Genomic DNA, 12,422 nt, shown 5'->3' on the forward strand with positions numbered 1-12,422 from the left:
TCTCCACCGGGGCAGCTCACCTCAGTAAAAAGCCTCCGAACTTCATTTTCAGGAGAGATGGGGTCCTTAGAGCTCTGAGCTTGGACCTGTCACCAAGTTTCACAGGGACACCTACCTTTGCCTAACTTGAACCTATCCTGCTGTGGATTTTCTCAGTCAACATAAAGCTAGGTTGTTAGCATGAGGACAGGCTGGCTTCCTTCTGCCCTGAGCAGATGTCTGATTCTGGGAGTGTTCAGCGAGGGCTGTGTCTGTTTGCAGGACCACAGTGGCCTCTCCACCGCCATCCTCGTGGTCTACTTAGAAAATGCCTGCAACCTGCCGGTGAGTCACGGTGTACTTCTGCCTTGCGCTCATCACTGCCAAATGCCTGTGTGTTGCTTTAACCCCAGTTCTTGTGCTGCAGAGAAACCCTTTTGACTACCTGAATGGTGAATATCGAGCCAAAAAACTCTCCAGGTTTGCCAAGGTTAGTGACCGTAGCTTGAGAACCTGATTCCTTTTCCCTGAAGCAACTACAACCTGGGCCTGCCTGTCACACAGCCCGAGATCACAGGGTGTAGAGAGCCAGGTACTAGGCTTAGCAATTTATTTTCAGCCACTGTCCTAGAGTCCTGGAGTGATATGTTCCAGGTTTTCTTACTGTTTGGGGTGGGAGTTTTGCCATTCTATAAAAAGGATCCAGAAGGTGTAGGGCCTGTACATAGTGGAACAGAACGTTTGTTTCCAGTTTGGCCTCTGGTCTGCAGCTTGGGGTTCCTCCCCAGGGGTAGTCCTGCACAGTGCTCATGCCATAGTGCAGCCTTGGACAGCAGGCAGCTTTTTCCCCAACAGGAGACACTGGCTACTCTACAACCCACTGATATATCCGGGGGAGGTACAAGAATGGGGGGGGGGCAGTGGGCTGTCTTGGACCCACCCTGAAAATATTACTTTCAACATTATGGGTTTCCCCCTTACAGAATAAGGCCAGCAGAGACCCTTCTTCATATGTGAAGCTATCTGTAGGCAAGAAGACCTTTACAAGTAAGGTAAGACAGTTAAGCGTGGGCCTGAGATAAGGAAATAGAGCTCCTACCCCTTTTAAGGAGAGACAGTGAAAGGAGCTCTCTCATGCTGATCGCTTAGAAAGCCTTTGGAATCCCTTCCCTACGTGGCTTTATCATTCCAGAGCTCAAAACTGTGGTGGTAAAGGGACTCCATCAAGAACTGGCCAGTAGAGTTAGGGTTTACCTTGGAGCATGCTCTGAAGCCATGCCTTTTCTGCCACGCTGACCGTCCCCAGGCTCCTCACAGCAGCTGGGGCCATGCCCCAGCTGAGCAGAGCATGCCCAAGCTGACCTTCAGGCCGTCTCTCCCTTTTCCGTTCTCAGACCTGTCCCCACAGCAAGGACCCTGTGTGGAGCCAGGTGTTCCCCTTCTTCGTGCACCGCGTGGCAGCTGAGCAGCTCTGCCTGAAGGTTTGTTTGCTTGAAGCTGGGCCCTGGGGACAACTGGGAGACTTCTAGGCCAAGGGCAGGAGAGAGTTTTCTGTGTAGCCCAGGCAGTTCCAGCCGTCAGCCTCCTTGGGTGTGGGAGCGTATGAGGCCCCGCAAACCCTCAGGCCCTCAAGGCTGGTGCCCAAGGTCACCACATAGGAGACTGTGGGAAGACAAAGCATTAAGTCCTTCTGTCCGGACAGTCTTACAATTGATCTTTACAATTACACACAGGGTCCTGTGCTTGAGTCTAACCTTTACAAAAGCTCTGCAGAAATACCACCTTTTCACATGAGCAAATAGAGGCCAAAGTAACCATCTGCCCAAGAGCTCATAGTTAACAGGTGGTTGAGCTCAGTAAGATCTTTTTGGAGTCTGTAACTAAGCCTAAACGTCCTATCCTACAGTAGCACAATAGACCCACTGGCCCTGGGTGTATGCCAGCCTGGCCTCGTGCAGACCACGATCACCTCTACTCTCAGTCACTTTCTTCCCTAGGTTCTAGGCAGGCCCAAGGTCTGGCCTGTTCCCATTCCCACCAGATGCTAACTGTTGCATACTTGTTGAGTAAGCCCACACTCACCAGGACCAGAAGGCAGTGGTAGCATTGTGGGCCCAGCTCTCCCCTCATTCTGTGGCGGGCCCACTTCCCAGGTGCTGGATGACGACCTGGAGTGTGCTCTGGGGGTGCTGGAGTTTCCCCTGTGCCAGATCCTCCCCTGTGCTGACCTCACCCTTGAGCAGCGCTTCCAGCTGGATCACTCAGGCCTGGACAGCCTCATCTCCATGAAGCTGGTGCTTCGGGTAAATATCTCCGGTCTCAGTGGGTGGGGCTGGGGTGAACAGGCCCCAGCACTGAGCACCTGCTGAATGTAAAAGCCAGGAGAGAGGCTATGTCTTCATCTACTCATTGGGCCAGTGTATCAAAGACAACCTCAGAGAGTTCCTTCCTTGATGTTGTATTAAGGAATGAAAGCTTACACAGGCTAAGTACACAGTAGGATAGCAGGTTAAGTACAGTCTTAAATGATCTCAAGGGATATTATTAACTTTGCTGTGAGGTCTGCCAAAAATTCAGTCTCTCTGGGGCCAAGAGATGTTTCCACAAAAATGTACCAGCCATCAACTCTTTGCTGGTCCAAACGCTGCCTCTCCCATTTGTTTAATCCTTCCTTCTAGAATTTCCATGCTAGCCTTTTTTTCTATCCTTGATCCATGCCAACACACTATCCCCTGGCTCTTTCATGCACCAGCTCCAGACCTTACCTTCAATTCCCAGCTAACCTCCTCAGAACCATCTTCCTAATCACTGCCTTTTTACTGCTTTTCAGTATGGTTTTTATTTCAACAGTGATTTTTTTTTTCATCTTTAATTTCATCCCTTCCAAATCCACGTGGTCTTTTTCATGTCTACATTACCATTCCATCTTTAGTCATTTGAAATGTTTACATTGTAATCTGTTAACTCTGTTCTGAAGATCTTGAGGGTCTAGGAGTAAATTTGTTTTTCCACATTAGATGTTGGGATATCATACAAAGCTTGAAGGAAGATACATTGAGCTTGTGCTTTCAGGGTGATTCTTCTGTGAATGTGTTCAGTGTTCCTTGATGGCACAGATCAAGGCTGCTCTCTGCTGGGGAGGTTTAGCTTTGCTCCAGTAGAGTACCACATGGCATTACAAACCTGGATCCATTATCACATTAATTTTAACGGTTTTTAAAATCCATAGTAAGTCTGAGTATGAACTAGAAAGTTTTGAGGACAGGTCTCTCAGATGGCATGTTTCAGAAAGACTTTCCCCCAAACTAAACACAAGCTGAAAGACACGTTTCATTGTTTTTGCTGCTTGGTGTAACTTTTATTCTAAATTACTTTTATTACTAAAGAGATTTCAGTCCTGTGTTTAATTCTGGGAATAGAATTCCCTAGGAATTCTTATTGATTATTGATTGACAATTGAGGAGAAAGGGGGAGGAGAGAGATGGTAAGCCCGGGCTGTAAACAACACTGTCATCTGCTTCCAGTTCTTACGAGTGGAGGAACGAGAGCTGGGAAGCCCATACACTGGGCCCGAAGCTCTAAAGAAAGGGCCTCTGTTCATCAAGAAGGTGGCCGCCAGCCAAGGTCACAAAGCTCCACCCCAGGAAAAAGGCCCTGAAGATGTGACCTGCGCCTCAGACCCTGCCTCTGACACCAAGGGAGCCTCCAAGGGCACTGATGCCGCCATTGTTGCCACCCCAGCCCCTGAGCCTCAGCCCCAAGAGACAGGCTTGGAGCCCAAAGGCAAGGACAGTGCCAAAGAGCCCTGTGAGCCCACGGGGAAGAAAAGGAGCTCAACTACCATCTTTCTGACTGTCCCAGGCCCCCACTCTCCAGGGCCCATCAAGTCACCGAGACCCATGAGCCGCCCTGCCCTCCCATTCGTATGGCCACCCACGAGGGTGGCTCCCAGCATGTCATCACTCAACTCCCTGGCCTCTTCCTGCTTTGACCTGGCAGATGTCAGCCTCGACATTGAGTATGCATCTCTCTGCTTGATCTTTTTCTAAAATAACTTGCATGAAAAGTAGGTCCTTGCATGGAAAAGTAGATAGGAATTTGCCAACCTGATCAAGTTTAGGTTTCTCAGAAAATGTCTTTGCAAGGGGCAGCTTGGAACAATAGGACGAACACAGGATGCGGGGGATGAGGGGAGCCCTACTGTTGGCTACAACTCTGGCTATATACACTTCAGTTGCTAAGGTCCTTCCATAAAAAGTTTAGAATGTAGATTTACATAAATGGCCGCCACGTATTAAGTGCTTCCTATGGACTTAGCATGTCATCTGATCCAGCTCAGTCTTTGTAATAACCCTACCAGACAGACAAGACCATTATAAAATCCCAGTACCCTCAAGCCCTGCGAGCAACCATGACATAAGGAGCAGGCCATGCTTTCAACTGAGAATTAGGATAATTACACCGAATGCCGGGTGGAACCCTGCAGAGAATTACTGACCCGGATGAGTCTGTTTTTGTCACACTGGGCATTCTTGTCTGAATTCAGGTGGAGGAGTTCTTACGGTGACAGGCCCCTTTGTTTACAGACACGGGGATCCCCGGCAGCGGCGGCTGGGTGAGATCCAGCTTACGGTGCGCTATGTGTGTCTTCGCCGCTGTCTCAGGGTGCTAGTCAACGGCTGCAGGTAACGAGAGTCTGGGAGCAGAGATGTCCTTCGGAAGGATCAGGTGACCACAGAGCAGGGTGCTCAGGGTGATGGCAGGAGCATGTACTCCTAAGTGACATTTGAGGACACACAGCCCTGGGTGGCAAAAATCCTCAAAGGGACCTGTTGGGTGGCCCTTCTTTGTTGGTGCTGCCAGATTCAAGAGTCAAGGGCTTTGCTCAGATACTACTGAGCTACTGTTCCCGGGGTGGCCAATGGCAAGTAGGTCTTCCTAAGCAGGAACCACCAACTTCCTTCGGTATAGAATCCTTGGCTCCATCGCAGACAGGACAAAAATGTTAAAAAACACAGCTGGCATCCTTTAATTCTGCAGGCTTTTGCCTTTGTTTGTCTAGAGTACAGAGGATTTAATCCTCCAGCCCATCTAATCCCTAGTGGCTGCTGCAGCCTTCTCCCAGGTGACTACTTTCAATGTGTAAACACCAGGGACCTTTTTCTCTGCGCCTCAGAAACCTGACACCATGCACCAGCAGCGGAGCTGACCCCTATGTTCGCATCTACCTGTTGCCAGAAAGGAGATGGGCAAGCCGAAAAAAGACCTCAATAAAGCGGAAGACCCTGGAGCCCCTGTTTGATGAGACGTGAGTAGAGTGGGGCTTAGCAAACCTCACTCATTCTCATAGTACTGAGTATCAAGCACTGGTGGTGTGCTGGAGCTTGCCTGATATGGGGGTGGGAGGGGCGGGTGCTGGGCTGAAGAGGACGATGTGGTCTGACCTCACTTTTTAGTGGGAAAAAGAGCTGCTAGGGCAATCTATCCAAAACTGTGATCAAGGCTACCCACACTTGCTGTCCTTAGAGGAGAAAATGTTCCCACTGGTGGAACAGCATATATTCTTTCTCTCAGCTCTCTGGCCTGTCCTTCCTTCTACGACAGGTGAGAGAGACCCTTTATCTTCGTCCATGTCTCTTAGGATAACACGGATAGGAGGGCTGTAAGCACATTTCTTGCTTTTGATGATAGAATCCAGTAGTAGCAAGCCTTTTAAAAAGTTTTCTTATGTGCATGTGTGCATTCCGTGTGTGCAGCAGTGCCTTCTGAGTCCAGAGAGGATGTTGGAGCCTCTGGAGCTGCAGTTACAGAGGGTCTTGGGCCGCTTGATGTGAGTGCTGGGAATTGGGCTCAAATCCTCTGCAAGACCAGCAGGTGCTCTTAACCACTGAGCTACTGTATCCTCCTCTGCTTTGCAGACCTAAGAGAAGACATTTCTAGCTAGGTTGGGAACATGACTTTACTTTTCTTATTTTAACCAATCATAACTATTCTAAGAGGGTGAAACCGAGTCCTCTTTGGTCCACGTCTATCTTCATTGAAAAAGACTACAAGGAAGCTCATCCAGCATACACTGAGTACCATGCCAGGCACGTCATCCTACAGTCACACAAGTGGGCTATTCTTTGAAGGAGAACTCTGATGCACTCATACAAAGATGTTAAAATGGCCACAGCAGGACACAGGAGGGAGTTTAACACCCAACTATCAAGACACTCTGTTAGTAATTCTTCGCGGGTTAGCTGAAGGCAAACTGAGCAGACCCCAGCCTAAAGAGAAACCCAGAAGTAAGGTTCCCGGGCCTCTGATGAGTCATGACAAAGCTGGTGCACAGTCTTCTGAGGGAAGACAATCAGTCTTTTCTGTAAGCCTACTTTACGAGCATCCTGATCCACTGCTGTCAGAACAGAGAGGGGTGAGGTATTCTTCTGAGCAGGTGCAGATGAGGGGAGCAGCAAAGCTGCAGTCACTGTGGAGTCGGGACACAACTTGACACACTCCAAAGAGCAGCCATCTGAAAGCCCTGTCTCAGGCAGTCTCTTGACACTGCCTGGATCCTGCAAGAAAGCTCATCCAACATACATGAACATACATGTGATGAAGATGCATGGAGAGCCGAGGAGCCAGCTCTTGTAATGGGGAAGTGGAAGAAAGACTGTGTTTTCAACAAAAGTAACTGCATGTAAATCTCATTTCTAATGTTTTGACTTTTAAAGATTTGAATTTTTTGTTCCCATGGAAGAAGTACAGAAGAGGTCACTGGATGTAGCCGTGAAGAACAGTAGGCCTCTTGGCTCACATAGAAGGAAGGAGTTGGGAAAAGTGAGTAGTCTGCATTCCCTTGTGTCCTAACACCTTATGGAATGGTGCCAGCTCTTACTAGAACTGACTGTAAGGAGGGGCAGCCTCCTTGAAAGGATGTTTTGTTTTTATCTTCTTCAGACCGAATATAGAAATATAAATTAGTGTATAGACATTATTTTAACCTTGAAAGTACCCAAATTCAATATTCCATAAGTATGTAGCATCTACTCTGGTATTACATATTGGTTATTTTTTTTTAATAAACAGATCACTTGGATAGCATTAGGTCAAGGTTTCTGTGTTAACAGAATTTTATCTAAAAGTAGTGGAAACATAATCCCAAGAGTGTGCCAAGACTCCTGCGTGGCATTCATACACGTAGTTTTATTTTTAATAACTACCTTCTGTACGCACCTCTGTAATGCCTACTTCTACGAAACTAACAGTATTTTCTGCCCATGAAGCAGATGTTATTATGCTTACTTTTAAGAGTAAGTTTTCTTTTTTAATAACATTCATTATTCTTGAAGATAGTCTTTGAATATCTCAAATTCATGTTCCAAACATGAACTGCTTTTGTTCTGTTTTGAAAACAGGGTCTTACTATGTAGCTCTGGCTGGCCTAGAACTCAGTGTGTAGACCAGGCTGGCCTTAAACTTAGACTCCACGTGCAGGATAGGAATAGTTATTTCTAAAACGCTGGGGCCAGTGTTTGCATTCTCTCTGGAAAGGGAAGAAAAATGGATGGGTTGTGTAGGGGTTCAGAGAGCCCCAGCCATAGCTGAGGAGCTACTGGCAGTTAATAGCTGCTGAGGGAGGGACAGTCAATCTTCTGTTGGGGCCTGGCCACTGGTAGGTTGCCATACTATGCACAAATAAACAGCACTAATTAGATTTACTGGGTCATTAAAAAAAAAGGACATGAGGTTGGGAGGTGGGCATGGTGTAGTGCTCTGCTGGGAGCTGGAGGAGGAAAAAGGGGCATGTGGGGACACAATTATATTAAACTGTATGCATGGATGAAACTCTCAAGAATAAATTGTTTCAAAAAAGAGAATCTCCTGCTGGAAACGGAGAGCCTTTATGCTCAGCCCAACTTACCGGAGGGTGTTCCCACTGAACCCAGCTTGGAAAAGCACTAACTATGTGTGTTGTTTAGGTGCTGATTGACTTATCAAAAGAAGATCTGATTAAGGGCTTTTCACAGTGGTGAGTGTGCTTTTCCTTTGTTAACTATGTAAGACACCATATCTCACACAGCTGCTCTGGTCCCAGAATTCTTTCCCTCTTAGTATTATTTCAGATGCTTTGGTTACCAAAAAAAGGAGACAAAGTAACCCCCTTTTCTTAGGTGTTGCTGACGGTGGGTCTGCCTGAAGCCCTCTGTAACTGTAGCATTAACCCTGGCCAGCAACTCCCAGAAAGCGGGGGTCTGCGGTCTCCACAGGGACCATGCTGCCGTCTTGTTGCAGCCCACATTCTCAATACTAACACAAGTCAAAACCCAACTGTCTTCCAGGTATGAACTGACTCGAGACGGACAGCCCAGAAGCCAATGATGAGCTGTTATCACCAAGATGTCAGAAAGAGTATATGTGCATTTTGTCATTTAAATCAGAACACACATTTGATGGGAGTGTGAACTGTATGAACTCTGCATGACTGGATAGTAGAGCAAGAGCTATTTCTGTTAATTTGATTAATTCAAATCCACAAAGAGACTGCGGTATTTGTATTTAATGAGGCACCAAGCCCTCAGTAGTGACTTTTCACTTTGGTAATTGTTTAGGCCTTGCCTGAAAGTATGCAAGAGAAAATGCCCTGTCCCCAACACGGCGCTGGTGGGGGCTCTGTTTAGGGCAGCTACCAGCATTCTGGGGCAGTTTCTGACCAAAGGAAGATATTCTTTTGTGGAAATAAAAAGTGGCCAGAATTAAAACTACCCAGAGCTAACACTGCTGGAGACCTTCCAGGTGCTGCCTGATGCTTGGAAGCCTAGCATTTGCCCTCATTCTGATCTGGAGCTACAGTGTATTTCCCTAGAGGCAATGGTGTTAGAGTGATATCCTTAGGTATACCAAGTTAAATGCTCTGGGAAAGCCTAGGGACAAACCTCTGGCATGTGGCATTATTTCCACAGGAAGAATTAAGCCCAGTCCCAAGTCTACGTCTGAGCTCTGGGTGCTTGAAGCTGCAGAACAGTCACTTCCTAGGAGGAAGGGGCTTTCTGTATTTCTCTTAGACAAGTTTGGGACTTAGTCCTGCTGTTCCGACAGAAAGATGGGTCACCCAAAAATACATGTTAAAAGGAAAATATGTAAATTGTATATTTAAACAAGTGCCTTTTACACATTTCAGTTTGTAAGACCAAATAGACTTTTTGTTCTCTGATGTTTCTAGGGTGATTGTCAAGGTCATATCCTCTTCACCTTTTACCCATTCAGACAACATTCCCTGTTGTCTTTAGTGATGCTTTTGTTTTTATTTATTCTTCTTCTTTGTAGGGTGTGAGCAGGGGTGAACATGTGTCACGGCACACATGTGGTTAGAGGACAACCTTGTGACAGAGTTGGCTCTAATGCCTTTCCATAGGTTCTGGGCAGGCTGCCACAGCAAAGCACTTTTACCGAATGAGCTCCCTTCTCCCAGACCCTTCTCTGATGCTCTTCTAAAGAATGCAATGGAGTTGAGTATGGTTACGAATGTCTTTAGTCCTAGCACTGGGAGGCAGGTGGACTCTGTGAGTTCCAGGCCAACCAAGGCTATGAAGTGTGATTGAGTCAAAAAAAAAAAAAAGAACAACATTCCATCTGGGCACGGTGGCTCAACACCTATAATCCCAACCCCTGGGACGCCAAGGCTAGCCTGCCTGAACAAAAGATAACCTACAAGTTAGAGTAAACAGTATTGTTATTTGTTATTTATTATAGATTTATGTAATATATATTCATAGCTTTAACTCACCTATCAAATGTGAGATAGCCTGGTCTTTGGTTTCTGCTATGTACTCAGGTACAGATGTGTGTTCATTCAGCAGCATCCTGAGGTCACAGAATAGTCCAGGTACTGTGCCACCTTTTCCAATGGAAGTCCGTACTGAAATGGCCTCTTCCTGTGTAGCACCTCCCATTTAAACCATTCTCATTGTGGCTGGGTAGTGGCACATGCCTTTAATCCTAGCACTCAGAGATCCACCTGGCTCTGTCTCTTGGTCTATAGAGCGAGTCTCAGGACAGTCAGGGATACACAGAGAAACCTTATTTTGGAAAAAAAACAATTATTAGTGTTATAACATTAATTAATGTTTACAAACTCTCTACTAGGTCATATACTAAACAACTACAATATTTTGTTTGATGATGTTTTAATTCATATCCCAATTGAACCACAGGCTACTTGATGTATAATAAAACATTTACAGATATTTCTATTTGTGTATATTTCTATTTTTGTGTGTGGAGAGAGAGAGAGACTAGGGGATGCCCCTTCCCCTTTTTCTTTTGGGGTAGGATCTCACTGTCCCCGATAGACTGGCTGCCAGTGAACCCTAGGAATCCAAATCTCCAAGCTCCCCAGGGCTGGGAACACAGACGCACCACCATACCTGCTGTTGTTGTTATTGTTTTGTTTATTAATGCAAGTTATGAGCCTCAAACTCAGATCCTTGTATTTGCAAGACATACTTTTCTGAGCCAACTCCTCAAACTGATATTTCTATTTTAAATAACAAAGTGTCACAATAAAGTATTGCAGTTTAATCCTACCTTACCTCATGATGACACTGCGATTTCTCTCCAAATAGACAAGTATCATGAAAATGGAAAAGCACCAAAGAGAAAGGAATGTATCATAAACATATTAGCCACCCTAAAACTGGTGGCAGCAGACAGGAAAAAAACACGTAAGAACTGGTATGTTACTGGAGAGATGGCTCAGAGGTTAAGAGCACTGGCTATTCTTCCAAAGGTCCTGAATTCAATTCCCAGTGATCACCTGGTGGCTCATAACCATCTATAATGAGATCTGGTACAGGCACACATGCAGGCAGAATGTTGTATAAATAACAAATAAATAAATCTTAAAAAAAAAAAACACCTTGGTTGAAAAATAAAAAACACCATTGCCAAAGTAACTTGAGTTCATTTTAGCTCATGGTTCTAGAGCATTCCATAATGACAGGGAGCAGCATGGACCCACACAGCAGGTATGGTGGCAGGAACGAGCAGCTGAAAGTTCACATCTTAGACTGAGAGCACAAACCAGAAACCACAAACTACAAGTACACTGAGGCTTTCAGCTCTCAAAGCTGGATCCCAGTGAAGTACTTCCTTCAGCAAGGCCCTCAAACTGGTGACCAAGCATTTAAACATCTAGGCCTGTGGGGGACATTCTTATTCAGACAGTTAAACCTACCTAACCAACACACATGGTCGATTTAAAAGTATCATAGGTGAAATTTCTAGTGATGTAAAGAGAAAAACTGAAGTAGTGTTCACGAGTTAAAGGAGGTTATAGCCTGGAAACCAAATTTTAGCATGCACCAGAGGACAGGCATCACGTGAGGACAAGGACCAGTTAGCAACAGCATACAAAATAGCTACTCTCTGCTGCTGGAGTGTAGGGTCTGACAGTCTACACAAGCTGGTGTAAAAAACACCCTCAAACTTGAAAAAAAAAAAGGTTTAGAACCTGAAATCCTTAACAGCCAATCACAAAACTCACAGTTATGGTTGCTAGTAGACATGAAGCTTAGGGAATATCGAACTGAATGATGGTCACAAGGTATCAGCAAGGAGAGCATGAAAATTGACATCGTAAAGTATTCAAGTCTTCATGGAAAAAACTATAGATACAGTAAAGCTAAAAATATATCCAGACATGATGGCACACACCTTTACTCCCAGAACTTGGGAGACAGACAGGCAGATCTCTAAGTGGAAGGACAGTCTTGTCTACAAAGCAAGTTCCAGGACAGCCAGGGCTACGCAGAGAAACCTTGTCTCAAAAAGAAAAACCAAATAAAAAAATATATAAAAATATACATAGATGTATGGCAGGCTGTTGCTGACATAGGGCATGGCCGTGGTAACAGAGCCTGAGAACATGAGCTCTCAATGCGAGGATGGTCCGTTACTTTTACCTTTGAGCTTCAAATCAGCATCTCTGAAGTAGGCTTTTTGATGCTGGGCTCTAACAACAAAGAGTGATGGAGAGCTATTACAAGGAGAGAGAAGACGATGGTGAGCTTTTCTGTGATGAGAACTCTTCTTTGGCTGAATGGTTTGTGGGCACAGCTCATGCTCTCAGTCTCTGCCAGCACAGCCATGGCCCTGGGTGTTAGCAGCGGCTACATGGATTGAGCAGTCCTGAGGCAGCTGCACCTGAGGTTTGCGCCAGCCCTGCAGAGGTGCCTCGCTGTGGTTCTGAGCTCATTTCTGGTCTGCTCTCCCTTAGCTCTGGGAGTGTCAGCTTTCTCAAGGTGCTGCTCAGGACCCTTAAGCATCTTCCTTCACCATTTCCCCTTTTAATAGTCAACCACCTTTTATTAGTAATGCTCATGTTTAGTTACCTGTACAGTGCGGCTTCTGTCTACTGGATGACAAAGTATATATTAAAAATTTATGACAACCAGCAAAAT

General features: G+C 45.9%; 1 protein-coding gene across 1 annotated transcript in view; it reads left to right on the forward strand.

Annotated features, from left to right (window-relative positions):
• Esyt3 (extended synaptotagmin 3) overlaps positions 1–10,212 on the forward strand; it is a 42,888-nt gene extending 32,676 nt beyond the window's left edge. Inside the window, exons 13-23 of the mRNA XM_021636621.2 lie at positions 262–324; positions 407–469; positions 963–1,031; positions 1,374–1,460; positions 2,133–2,282; positions 3,504–3,997; positions 4,566–4,664; positions 5,156–5,287; positions 6,696–6,801; positions 7,944–7,993; positions 8,304–10,212. Of these exons, the coding sequence (XP_021492296.2) occupies positions 262–324; positions 407–469; positions 963–1,031; positions 1,374–1,460; positions 2,133–2,282; positions 3,504–3,997; positions 4,566–4,664; positions 5,156–5,287; positions 6,696–6,801; positions 7,944–7,993; positions 8,304–8,343 (1,353 nt within the window). The 3' untranslated portion in view covers positions 8,344–10,212. The remainder of the gene's footprint in view (positions 1–261; positions 325–406; positions 470–962; positions 1,032–1,373; positions 1,461–2,132; positions 2,283–3,503; positions 3,998–4,565; positions 4,665–5,155; positions 5,288–6,695; positions 6,802–7,943; positions 7,994–8,303) is intronic.
• Positions 10,213–12,422: the final 2,210 nt, after the last annotated feature.

Source organism: Meriones unguiculatus, chromosome 6 (assembly GCF_030254825.1).
Source record: "Meriones unguiculatus strain TT.TT164.6M chromosome 6, Bangor_MerUng_6.1, whole genome shotgun sequence".
Classification (NCBI taxonomy): Eukaryota; Metazoa; Chordata; class Mammalia; order Rodentia; family Muridae; genus Meriones; species Meriones unguiculatus.